A 14,123-nucleotide genomic window follows, 5' to 3' on the forward strand; every position below is an offset into this window, starting at 1 on the left:
AACCTTCCCAGGCTTATTTTGAGGACTGGGTTCAGTGCCTTGCCATTCAATTAAAAACCACAACTGGAGACTCTAGTAGGTTTGTAAATTTAATTGTAAACAATGAAGAACATCTAATTAACCCCATTCAGTTTTTGTGCAATAATGGCTATATACATTAATATGGACAGTTAACTCAGTTGGTTAGAGCAATGTCAAGGTTGCAGGTTTGATTCCCATATGGGACAGCTGCATGTTTCTGCATTGCAGGGGATTGGACCAGATGATCCTCAGGATCCCTTCCAACTCTACAATTCTATGATTCTATCACTTTTACCTTTCTTTTACCTTTTCCCCCTCCTGAATACAGAATCTACTGTAAAATTGGGAACCCACTGAAGCTAAAGCTGTCCAAAAGAGTGTTTTTCACTCTCCTTTCTCCTTTCCCTTCCTCCCCCACAGCAAACACTCTGTGAGGTGAGTGGGGCTGAGAGACTTCAGAGAAATGTGACTAGCCCAAGGTCACCCAGCAGCTGCATGTGGAGGAGGGGGAAGCAAAGAGGTGAGGAACTTATTTATATGACAGAAGATGCAGTAAAAATATGATAAAGTCCAATGAAGAATCAACCAAACAAACGTTACAAGACATCAACACTGCAATATAAGAGGATACGAATAAAAGGAAGCCTTCCCAAGCATTTGTGGTGTTGTAAGAGATGCTGCTGCTTAGGCTTCTGCCAACTGTGGCAGCTGCTTCATCTTGCCTCATTGGTGGGCCGGCCCTGGCTTTTAGAACAAGCATTTACCACGCAAAAGTCCCACAATAGGTAGAAGTCCCACTATGGTGACTTTACAAGGTCAAAATCAATGCAAGAATTATTCCTAAGGTTTATAGATGCTGAAGCAAGATAAAGTGATATCAACACAACATAGTTTTGCTAATTTGGGGATGAAGTTAAATCTTCCCATTTGTTTGGCATACAGTGTTTATGTGATTGTTCAAAATGGCTGTATAACAATAGAAAAGCTGTTTCAAATTGGTTCATGGCCAAACCGAGCTACAGCCCTATTAAAAAGTTCATAAACCAAAATGGCTTTCAGGGTCAAGTAGGCTTGACTTTTCCTAATCTTTTGGGTGAATGATTAACTAAAGATCAATTCTGTTTCTTTGTTAGAAGCAGCTTGCTCACAAATGCTGCTTTCCCACAACTATTTCTTCCATTTTCACCTTTCCTTACCTGGTTATTTTCGTGTTTTACATGCTCTTTCACATGATGTAAAAGCCATTCCTGGAAATCTAGTGGGAGTCTGGTGTTCATTTTCATGTTAACAGCTTCCTTGGGGGGACGGGACGCTTTGCAACCCTGTTAACCCAGAAGATCTTAGGGCAAAATTTGGGGTAGCATCCTGGCATATAGTTCCCCACCCCTTAATTTTAGCAGAATATGCAAGTATATTGATCAAGAAGCTACAATTTCATAATGACACTATGACAAATGTCCCAGAATTATAATCAGGAAAACTAATGCAATAAGATCCAAGTCTGAATTCACCCCGGGAGGCTTTGATGCACAATACTGTTATTCAGAAGTCAAATGCGGAATTCAGCATAGTACTCAGCAGATAACTCCATCAGCAGAAAGATTTCTGCTTGCCTGGTGGAAGAATCTGCTCTCTCCTCCCCCTGCACCCCAACCTCCTGAGTTAGAATGGCGAGAGGGTGCAAAGACAGGGGGGGGGAGCATTCTGAGTGCACTTTAAACCTTTTTACCATATGAATACCCAAGGGGTATTATTTAATATGCTTGAATGTATGGTGCATTTTGTTACCATTCAGAACAGATGCCAAGGGTAGCAGGCCTGCTTAGCACAACATTGTGAAAAAGATTCTGTTACTTGGTTACCCAAGTTTATCATTCGAATGAGTCATGCTGCCATTTACAATGGTTCAAATATTTCTTGTAAAATGTATAAGAAGTAATTTGCTTGAAATTTCAAAGAAGCACACACTGATATTCACAGAGATTCAACAAACTACGCTGATGAAAGAAATCCTGTTTTCTTACATAAAAAGAACCCTATGGGAGAAAGAGAGGCAGTTTATTTACACAAAAATCAAAGCAAATTTGGCATGCACTGAGGCTGAATATATAGCTCTTGGGGAACTAAAAAAGAGGACTCTGGATTTCTAGATGGAGAAAAATAAAGCAGAATAAGCATAAATTCATTTGACCAGCAGGCCTTTTAGAAAGTATATTTACTCCCATCAGATGTCAAAGCGACAAACAACTACCTGACATTCAGAAGACATCTGAAGGCAGCCCTGTTCAGGGAAGTTTTTAATATGTGACATTTTAGTGTATTTTTCATCTTTGTTGGAAGCCGCCCAGAGTGGCTGGGGAAACCCAGCCAGATGGGCGGGGTACAAATAATAAATTTTTATTATTATTATTATTATTATTATTATTATTATTATTAGTGTATGTGGATTAGGTCACCATTTTACAGGAATGAGTACTACCTGCTCTAGACATAGTTGCCTTCTCCCTTAAAAAAACTTGGAAGCATTCCTACATCTAGCTTTGTCTCTAGAGGTTCAAGTGGTCTCAATGGCTTGGTGTACTTTTGGCCAACTTTCTTGGTCCATCATGTACCATGTATCACTAGTAGTCATGTGAATATTATGGAAATTGCCAATGCTATTTTTCTGAAGACAGAGGTGCCAGAACTCACCATGAACACCTCCCTTGTTCTGTTATAATGGCAATGGTGTCCACCTGAGAAGTGCCAGAACTGAATTTCAGTGTGTTCTTGCTGAAAAAAAGGCCCTGGGTGTTGTAAATAGAAGGTATTGGTGGGAGAATTGACCCTTTCTTCCTTCACCGTGGTCTTCATAAAAAGCCACAGTCCCTCAAAACTGCTATGAGCCTCAGGAGGGAAGTTTCTGTTGTAAACAATGGAAGCTTTCCTCCCAAATAGTAGCAGCCAGTAGGAGGGGTCAGGTGGGGCTGCTTTGCTGACCTGCCTTCCCAGTGCTGCACACCTGTTGCTTACCAAAAGGGGGAGAGGAAAGGCAGCAGGAGCCTACTGTGGTCCTTGTCCAGCAAAGGAGCCAATCTGATGTTCGCTCACTGTGCCCACACCATGTCCACACCACACTGGCTTTCCACTGACTTACCCCTCTCCTTCTCCTTCTCAGGAAGTGGCAGCACTGCACAGCACTGGGAAAGCAGGTCAGTTTACACAGACCCACCCACACTGTCCAACTGGCTGCTACTTCTCCCAAGGCTAAGAAAACTCGGTGGGTGGGTGTGATATTTGGCAGGAACATATAGTGCAGGGGACCATGTGCCACAGCCTTGATTGCCACCACTTTGAGAAGTTTGAGAAGGCTCACACATCTACAAGTTTAGCATTTTGTAAACTGCGACTCAGCTGCCTTGCTCTCCTAAGAAACTCCATCTGTTCTCCCTCGCTTGCCCTGCATACCTGGAATAGCTCGAGGAGCCACCTTGCTTCACCTTCAAATCCTAGCTCAAAAACTGCCTTTTACAGCAAAGCCTTTGGCTTAACCTCTTCGTCCTCATCTCCAGCTGAAGCAAAGCCTGAGCACACCAGACTGCACCTGCTCTTTTACATCCCTGGTTCCAGCTGACTCTCCTTTCCTCGCCATTTCTCTGTCCCCTTGTTGAAGTAGAAATTGTAAGGTTTTGGGGGCTGGGACCTACCTTTATGAAATTATGATAAAAAGAACCATATAGACTGATGACACCATAATAATAAAAATTATTAATACTGGGCCTACTGAAAGGAGGAACACATTGCAGATGTGTCTTTGCTACTCTAATGGTGCACTCGCTCGTACACTCTGTTGGGTGTTTCTCTCTTTCTTACAGAGTGTTCGCCTGACAAGAAAAATATACCTTAAACTTGTTGTTCTGTAGCTCACAGGTGAAGATGAAATCAACTTGAAATATATAGAAGATGCTCTGAAAAGAAAACAATTTCACCAGCACAGGGAAGGGAAAGAATGTTAATAGTCCCTAGAAACATTTGGAACGATAAATAGAGGAGAAGAACAGATAAGGGTAGTTGGGAAAGTGTTTCTATTTTAGAAAAAAAAGTTGCACATTCTTATCAACCACCCACCACATACTATAATTTAAAAGTTGTTGACTACACAGTATTTCTTTTACAGGCTTAAAACACTGTTGTGTGTTGTCCCAAAATACCTTGATTAGCAGTTGGCAGTTGAGCCAGGGGAGGGACCCCTGCATTTAGACAGGCAATTTACAAACTCCCCAAAGTCACTCCGAAGAGACAAGGACAAGAGGATTAACAGAGCAATTTTGTCTACTCAGAAGTAGGTGCCACTGAGTTCGATGGATATCCAGGTAAGTGGATATAGGATTGCATCTTTAGCAAAAGAAAGGGAGGATTAACCTTCGTGGAAAAGGCTGTTGAAACAGTGAATGTGGTCTCCATTGCCACTGATCTCCTCCACCCCTTTTAGGTTTTTGATACGGTGTGTCAAATTTAGCCATTTAGGTGGCAGGAGATTTCTCAAGACACTTGTGTCGTGTGTTCCGCCAGTGCACTTCAGTGAGAAAGTGACAGCTACAGCTGGAGAGAAGATGATGGCTTAATATTGTGTGTGTGCAACATACTTCCCCTTCCCTAATTTGAAAACATATTGTATAAAAAGAAAAAGAAGGTGCACGCTTGTACTATGTAGCTGCACCAGGCAACACCCATCCATCTGGAGCCACACAATCTGATTTGATATAATTAAGAAAAGAAGATCTGGGGATATGCCTGCAAAATATGCGCAGAGTTATTTTAGCAGAGTGACTAAAAGACAGAGCTTAAAAATAGGGAGCTTCTCTGGCCAAATCTTGCCTCTGCAGCTAGAGATGGGCAAATCTCTAGCTGTCATTTTCTGTTTCTCTCCCCCGCCCCCCAACCCCCCAATTCTTAAATTCACTTCTTGCATTCCCCCCCCCCCTTGTAGAAATAGAGCTTGCTGGAACAAGTGCAGAAAAGGGGAAAGAACATGAGCACGGAGTTGGACCAACTTCTCTATGAGAAAAAGTTACAGCATTTGAAGTTTTTCAGTTTAAAAAGGCAAATACAGGGAAACGTTATCTGGCAGAATGAGTTTTTGGTGGAAGGAGAAGTTCAGCAGAAAGGAAAGAGTGTTGCCTGCAACAGACACAGAGCAGCGCAGGAAATGAGTCCCTAACACACAGACACAGACACACACACCCCAGTATCTCATGAAACTTTGCAAACAGGATGCTGCACTAGAGAGGGCTTTCAGCTGATCCACCAGGGCTCTTATTATGTTCTTATTTGGGATTGTCCTGCCTCACTGCTCATGATTTTGGTTCTGCTTTTGAATATTAATTTAAAAGAGAAAGGCAGGAAGTGAGCTTTCCCACTCTCTCCATTTCTTTCTTTGTTTTGTCTGTCTGTCGTCTCTTTTGATTTGTCTGTTCATGTGCAGAATTTTAAGAAGTCATAATATATTATCACTGATTAGACAAAGAAGTTGCAGTGAATGTAGGTCTGTTTGATCAAGCATCTGTACTTTGATCGCCTAGTTAAACATAAAAGAAATCTAGCCTACAATTTACATAACATCATTATAAAAAAAAAGACACAATCATTGGATGCAACTAAGGAACAAACATTGCCTCTTGTATGAATCTGGCATCTGAAGGTGGTATTAATGGATTATTTCCACCCATGCGTGACTTTCTTTAACCCCTTTGTCAATGGTCAGTTGTACCAGGAGCTTCCTTCCGCAATATTGCTCTTATTACACTACAGCCAGGGAAAGGGACCAATGGGGCTTAGGGATGACAGAGAATTCAGATGAAAATGAAAAGGCTAGCAAAAATTGCTGTGGTTTGCATGTTTGTCTGTGGTCAGGATCAGAAACAGAAACAAGTCAAGCGGATATGATTGGTGTTCATTCACATTGTTGTGGTTTTTTTTAAAAAAAACTCCACAAATGATATGTAATTAATGAACTTTTTACATTGCTTTGATATTTCCTTTATATTGAAATGAGTATTATGTAACTTGCGTAAATAGTTATGTAATTTATGCATAGATGTAAGATAAAGGACCCCTGGACGGTTAAGTCCAAGCAAAGGAAACTATGGGGTGCGGTGCTCATCTCACTTTTCAGGCTGAGGGAGTCAGTGTTTGTCCACAGACAGCTTTCCAGGTCATGTGGCCAGCATGACGAAACCGCCTCTGGTGCAATGGAAACGTTCTGTATGTAGCTTAAGCTCAATACGGTAATAGGGAGACAAATAATGTCGTATTTGATGAACTACAGACTGCAATGGAAATCACTGCCTTCTTACATCATTAAAGGAGTCATATGCTGTGTACAATTTTTTAAAGATACCAGAGATATAAAATGAAGTAACTATGTCCTGGAGGTATCAGAAATTCATATTGGAAAAGTATAGTTGCTGGGGGTTTTCCTGGCCTGGCACCTTTAATAGTTATAAATTCAGCAGGTGTCTCCCTATGTTTGGAAAGCATCACCTCAGGCTGTCAAGCAGTGAGGAGAGCCCTCTCCCTCTTAGCTTCAGATTGGTCCCCTTGTCCTAGTTTGCATAGTTGGAGAGAGTTTTGGATTCACAACAATGGTGATTCTTGGGTGACTTTGGGCCCATCACAATCTCTTTGTCAAATCTGCCTCATAAGACTGCTATTGTGAGGATAAAGGAAGGGGGAGAACCATGTATACCATACCAATCTCCTTGGATGAAGGGTGATATATAAATATAATAAATGAATTAACAAACAGCCTTTGCATTTACCTCTCTTGATATATCTCTGACACCAAAAGGGGTTCAGTTGGTGAGCAAGAAGGGCCTTTTCTGTAGCAGCATCCTGGTTGTGGAATTCCTTCCAAAAGAAGGTGAGGCTAGCCCATCCCTGGATGATGTTGGCAACCAATGAAAGCATATTTATTCCACATAGCTTTTAAAATATATGAATAAAAGATTTAACTCTGTTCCTTTTAAATTTAAGGTTTTAGTTGTTGTTTTTTAATTTGAGGGTAATTTTCTTGGTTTGCTCTTATATGTAAACCTCTTTGAGCTAAGGCTGTTAACAAGCTACAATAATTTATAAAATATAAATAATACAAACTGTCTTTCACTCGTGGTATTCCTTTTGCAGTCAGACAATGGCCTTTTACAGTGGAAACTCAAGGAATGTCATTGATACAAAAGAATAAGAACATACTGAAATCTGGGATGGGAACAACCTTTTGCCTGCAATAAAACTTTTTCAAAATGACTAACATTTCATTTTCATGTATTTTTCCTACCACCTCCCCTTTTAGTTTTTACAAAGAGTTTTACAGGAAAGCTCCTAATGAAAATGCAATAAAGAAGAGGCCACTGCTATCTAAAAGATTTCATATGGGGCCAGCTTGCGAGATTAATGTACCCGCCTGCAGCTAATGCATTACTCTCACTAGCTTGCCAGAGATGAAACGTCATGTACGGCAACTCGTATTTTATTGCTTTTAATTTGTATCCCATTTTTGGAGCGAACAATGAATCAGTGTCCCTACTTTAGGCCCTTATGGTTGTGATTCTTCACTAGCATAGTTCCATCTTCAACAGACAAGCCCAATTACATCTCTGAGGGTGAAGGAATGGCTGCTGCAGGAAGGAGTGATGAAAGGTATGCCTTAATGTAAAGAAACCCCCAATTTCCTTGGCCTATTGTAAGTGGGCTTTTGACCTAGAATTCTGGGTACAGGTTACAGTGAAGGGGAAAGTCCCATTAATTAGTTTCATCTTCCCACCTGGTAGTGTCTGAGGCAAAATGGCATCAAAGCTATGATGACTGTGCATAAGTTAAATGAATGGTTGCATGGTCAACCAGCATATACACGCTAAGAAGCAGGCCCCTATGACCTGTTTGTCTAAGCAATGTCTGCCCTTCTGTAGCCTGGCCTTTTGGGGTAAAAATGGTCCATGGCTTTTGTCTGATGGCCCCTACTTTGATTGAGATTGTGGATGCAGTGTGCTGGTATTATTATTATTGGTAGTAGTAGTAGTAGTAATTTAGATACTGCTCTTTACCCAAAGATCCCAGGGTGGTATGCAAGACCAAAAAAACCCAACATAATTTGCATAGCATAATAATAAAAGACAATAAAAGAATCACGGGGGGATCATAATAGCAGGCTCCTCACATTTGAAAGGCCATAGTTTGTTTAATGGTTGAAGGCCATTTTTGGAGTGATCAATGAATCAATGGGTTAGTGTATTAATGGGGGAGGAAATTATTGGGGTCCATGAGTCTAGTGGTGCAGCAATAAAACTGCTAGCACCTTTGCAAAGGTAAGCAGACTCTGGCCTGGTTTCTAATTGGATGGGAAACAGTGTGTTGTGATTCCTGGATTGGACTAGACAGAGCATCTTCCAACTCTACAATTCTATGATTTTATAATTAGGATAAGGCAAGGTGTACAATGATTTCCACAAAGAAATGCTTCTTCAGCCCCTTAGCATTTTTCAGTGCCATTAGGATATTGGGAGCAAATGAGCTGCTGTCTTCCTTAAGTTTTGGTGACGCCATTTACTGTTTGGTTGGACAGGTGGTTTGTTGGCAAGATTTTGACTCAATTTTACAACCATCTCTACAGTATGCTCTACAAAAGAAAATAACAGTGGATTAATTTTTTTACATTTATACTTCTTCTATAACGGAATTCAAGGCAGCGTATGCAGAGTTCCCAAACAGCCCCCCTAATGCTCTAGACCTGCTTAGCTTCAGCACTGTGGGGGCCTCAGACCATACCCCAGGACCCCATTTATTCTAATATGCAAATTACAAAGAGCTTCCAAATGAAAACAGTCCAGGGGAAAGCTATAATACAGATAAGTAAGGAAGCTTCTCTTTTGTTCTAGTGTGGATTATTAATTTTCAGTAAACTCTGAATTAGGAGTCGTTCCCCAGTGCCTTCCCTGCTATTTCTCAGAGTGATACTTATTAGGAAAGGCAATTTATCAGATGCTTTCAAAATCTGCTGCTCTTGGATTCTGTCTGAAGTAAGGATAATTTGTGAAAAGTACTGCATGGCTCCGACTCTAGGTATGCTGTGTGTATGTGCACACTGAATTGATCCCACTGGTTGTATTAGAATTTATTCAGAATAGAACTCATCATTATTTCCTTTCTCTGCAACATTGTTTCTGAGCCCAAAAAGTGTGACAATTGTTTCTTATGCTTAAGTGTGTGTGTGGTGTGTGTGGAATTCAGTTTTATAATTCTTATTCATGTATTTCCATTCCTGGAAATGAACCTTTGCAGTGGAAGTGAGAACTACTGGTAAATATTATGTCTATATTTAGTTCCATTGGTAAATCTTATCTTGCAACATGAAATGAAATGTCTGCAACTCTGCAATAAGTATCATATGCCTTCACTGGCACTCCTCTATCTAGCTCAGCATCATCTACAGTGTAGATTCTACATTAACTGCCAGCAGCTATCCAGGGTTTCAAGCAGAAGTTTCTCCCAGCCCTAGGTGGAGATGCTGGGGACTGAACAAGAGACCTTCTGCATGCAAAGCAGATGTTCTGCCACTGAGCTATGGCCCTTCACTACAAAGGGTACAAGGCATGTTTTGTTGATTTATCAGTATTCTCTCTATTGTTATTACTATGTTGTTGTTGTTGCTGCTGCTGCTGTTGCCGTTGCCCTCCCTTCACAATGATGCCCCAGAGCAGGTTACAACAATTTAAAAATAGAACAGTAAAACAGTAAAAGTGGATTACTATCAAGAGAATGAGGTGTTTCCTAAAACATGTGTTTCCAATGTCAAAGGGCAGGCAGGGTAAAGCCATGTGTCTTCAGCATATGGTGAAAAGTACAAACCCAGCCAGTAAGCTGACTGCTGCACTTTGGGCTAGCTGAAGTTTCTGAGCCATCTTCAAAGGCAGCTCTCTGTACAGTGTGTTGCAATAACCCACTCTGGAAATTAGCAGGTCTTGGAGTACCGTGGCCAAGTCTTCTATGTTCAAAAAGGCCATAGCTGATCAGTGCTGAGCTGAAGCCCCATTGAGATTGGCTGCAGTCTTCCTTTGCAGCACAGTTTGAGTTCAAGCCTTCCAAGAGGGTGAAAGGAGCCAAGGCCTTAAAAGCCCTCACTTTGGGGTCATTTTGCCCCACTGGTCCATCCTTGGGTTAGAGCTTCACTGAGCTTTTAGGGTTGCTGAGTGACAGGATCAAAAATGTAATTTTTTTTCTTCTTATCGGCCTTAATTGGTACCTGGGTTGGTGAGGTTTTTTTGCCTTTCTGTCTGTGAACCTATGTCAGGCATTGACAGGCTTTCTAAACTGTGAGTGGAAATGGCACAGGACAGGATAAGCATAGCAAAGAAGTGCTCCCTAAAAGGGGCCTGGGAGGAAAATTGGCTATGGCATGCCCAAAATTCAGGTTAGGGACTCTGTCTAGCTGAAGTCTCTTATTGTGGTTGCTCAGTTAAACCCTGGATACTTGGCTTGCAGCACACCAGGGTTCAAAGTTGAGCTACTCCCAGGAAAGGGGTTGGGCAGTTCCCAATGGTGACAAAATGTAATTATGTCAGCAGGGGCTGAATGAAATGAGAAAAATGATCCTTGCCCTTTTGCCATGCCAACCCCACTTATATGCTGCTGGCCAATAAAGATATGGCCTGATTATACCCACCACCTGGTCTTGGTTATTTCACCATTCTCGGGGGACCACAAAATGCATGTGCTTGGACAATTTGCCAGCACCTACTTCCCAATGAAATCAATGGGACATGTTAGCTATGCCGTCTGACTAATTTCAGTGGAATGTAAGTACAGTGATGTTTCTGTGGATATGGGTCAACATATTTGGTGTTCAACAACTAACACAAAACATTTGTGAAGATAATGCTAAACTTCAGATATGAACAGATGGCTTAAAGTGTGATGATTTGATCCTTACATCAAATTTAGGAGGCAGAAAGACTGTCCTGGGTTCTCTCCATAGATTCAGAGCTCCTATGCCAGATGTTTTAATAACATCCTCCAAATAAAGCCTTTTAAATGGGTCTGGATGAAATAAATTGATTCACCGAGGTTTAAAAGGTTGAAGACACAAAAAAAGTTAAAGCCTTTTAAAGCAAGAGGATTAAGAAGGCTGCTTGTTGACTCTTTGGAAGATGATGGGGGAAATGATTTTGCACCGTGCTTCACCTGGAATCGCAGAGAAAATATAATGAAGCTTTATTAATGCAATGCAGATTCTAAGAATGAATTGAGAAGTTTAAGAAGTAGCTTGTTGACATTAGCAGGCAAAACTTAGGAAGAGCTTTTACAGTAGGTGAACAAAACACATTTTGTATGCTGAAGTCTATAGCAGTCTTCACTAACCTAGTGTCCCTCAAATGTTTTGGTCTACAACTCCCATCCAGCCAAAGCTACTGTGAGGAGTTTGACTCAAGGACTAAATGCTTGCATTCTGCTCATGAGTGAATTAAAGCATTTCATAAAACAATGACTTACAAACTATGGTCTAAGAAACTCTTGTCTTTTGTTAGAGGCTTCTCGGAGTTCCTCAGTGAGAACATTTCCTGAAAGATAGCCAGCCCACCAGTAGTGATTTTTTCCCCTACAATGTATAGCCACAAGAGAAGCCCTGTCCACCCATAGACCAGTTTCTAATGCTGTCTGCCTCCCAAACAGCTCTCTTGTTGCTTGATCCCTTTTTCTCTGGCCTTGTGTTGCTGGTCAGCTTCTTCACAGAGCCTTCCCAGCTCTGATGGACTACTCTATTCCTCAGCCAGAAGACTGGGAATGAGGCACCACAGAGCATGGAGAACCAATGTGGTATCTACCAGAGGCCACTGAACTACACCTCCTAGCATCCCTTAGCCATGTCATTAGTGGCTTATGGGAGTTGTATTCTAACAGTCTCTGGAGGGCACTATGTTGGCTACTATTATCTTTAAGTTTCTGGTTGGATGTGGGTTTCTGACAGACTTAGTTTGTCATTGATAGGTGGGAAGAATAGTAATTGACAATGATACTTAATATTTACATAGCACTTTTCCTATAAATTATTGAATAAATCCTTAACAACAAAAGTTTTCTGGGGGGTGACAGAGAACCAGATGCAAGTCAGATGTACATGTGACTTGACATGTGCAGTAGCAACATCCATATTCATGCCTAAGTGTTGTTGATGTATCATCTAAAGATCATGGAACTCAAAAATGTGTGTCACTAAAATGCAGTGCTAGGAACAGCCCAGAGAGCATATCTGTGTGACAGTAATTGTGTTCCTATCTTGCTTCTTATGCTGGATTGTATTAAAATTCTCCACAGCTTCAAACATGGTGTCTGTTCTCTTATCATAGTGTCAAGGGAGAAGGGACCCTGTTACTATATCTGGAGAAAAATAGAATATTAGCAACCTTCCCAGCAAGGAGAGGAAAAAGAAGTGAAATTAACAAGACTGAAGAGTGGTGCTAGCTGCTGGGTATCAATATGGCTGCTTAAGCATCCTTTTGAGGCTCTTGGCAAAGCAGATCATGAGGCACGTGGGGTATAGCTATGTGGGTACTCAGAATAAGCATCATTCCATATATATTAATATATTGATTGTGTTGCATAGCCCTGCTTCAAAATGATGCCTGTTAATTCCTTAGTAGGTACTGTTCGCAAACTGGGTAGTCTTGAAGTGAATATGCCCTGTTCAGGAAAAATATGCTTTTAAAAATCTAAGCCAATATTGCTTTGAATTTAGTCTCTGCTCCTAAATAAGCTCAGGCCATTCCAAGATGTCCCTGCTACCTTTCTTTTCCCTTTCTTTTCCCTAGAAACTACTTTCAAGCAGCAGTGGTGAGTAGGTGGCAAGGAGGCAAGCTATTTCTTTTGTCTTCATTGGGTCTGAAAAACATACCAGCCATAGGCCTTGAGCACAAAGATTAATGGGAAATATAATTTGCTAGCATTTAATACTGGGGACGCAAACATGACAGGCTACAGTGTGCATGCAGATGATCCCAGCATATACCCCCTCAAAAATCCATAATGAATTGCTCTTCCTACCCAATTCCTATTCAATTCCTGTTTGCACTGGCTTGACTTCTCTTACACTGAACATGCCCCCTCAGGAGTTTCATTAGATAGCAGGATTTAACACCCATGCTTCTTCACATTTTGAACAGAGGAAAGGCAGAATGGTGACTCTGCTCTGGCCAAATCCCGGGTGTACCCAAATTGGCCTGATTTGGTTTGGCATTTGGGATTTGGTGGGCCAGTCCTGGTTAGTAGACTCCCTCTCAGTCCTCAGATGTTCCAACCACCAATCAGCTGTAGAATCTCTGGGATGCTACATGTTTTCTCAGAAATAATTCCAGCCCTGACTTGGCTGCCCAAGCAGCTGTATTATTAAGGATACTATCAGTGTGATTCAGAGTCCTCTTTGCTAGGCAGGCATGATTTAAATGGATGCCCCCTTCAAACTGTAGGCAGTGCATGGAGGACAGCTGAACTCACTGCCCAGCTGCTTTGTTGAATGCCCTCCTTGGTGAGATGTGTCTGTCTCAGCTTTTAATTTCAAAACATTCCTGCACACCCAGGTATTTGCAGACTGAAAGGCTAGTGCTAGCAACCTTGAAATTATTATATTACTTTCTTGTTTGCTGCCCTGGGCTCCTTTGGGAGAAAAGGCAGGATAGAAATTTAATTAATAATAGTTTTTAATAATACTGTGATTTCAAGCCACCTCATTATTTGGGTGCAGGGATTCCCCCCCCCCCCCCCCAGTTTAAAGACAACACCTCCAAATTAGGCAGTCGCATTCAAACCAAAATACATTATACATACCAAGGTATCACACCATTAATAGCTTCCAAAAGATGATGACATTCAAATACATTGATAGCTACTGTGTTGATGATGAGAGGCCTGCAGCCAATGCTTAAGTTTCATCCTGCCTCTCTATGAGCATATGCCACAAGGCGAGCTTGAGGTTTGATCCCGTGCATATTTGCAGTCATTCTCCTGAGACAAGTGGGGTTTTCTTCCATGTGCCCAGGAACACAGCATTACTCTTTCATCTCCACAACTCTCCTGGG

The 14,123-nt window shown here is 41.4% G+C and overlaps 1 protein-coding gene across 8 annotated transcripts in view; it reads left to right on the forward strand.

The window, feature by feature from the left end:
- Positions 1 to 4,153: 4,153 nt before the first annotated feature.
- LOC310682649 (uncharacterized protein) overlaps positions 4,154 to 14,123 on the forward strand; it is a 75,935-nt gene continuing 65,965 nt past the window's right edge. For all 8 annotated transcript variants that reach the window (XR_014514062.1, XR_014514063.1, XR_014514064.1 and 5 more), the window contains exon 1: positions 4,154 to 4,373. Coding sequence is in view for 4 of the 8 variants with exons in the window: in XM_083451690.1 (XP_083307816.1) it covers positions 4,362 to 4,373 (12 nt within the window). In the remaining 4 variants the exon portion in view is untranslated. The remainder of the gene's footprint in view (positions 4,374 to 14,123) is intronic.

The sequence above is a fragment of the Podarcis tiliguerta genome (assembly GCF_965153285.1).
Source record: "Podarcis tiliguerta genome assembly, chromosome: 7".
Classification (NCBI taxonomy): Eukaryota; Metazoa; Chordata; class Lepidosauria; order Squamata; family Lacertidae; genus Podarcis; species Podarcis tiliguerta.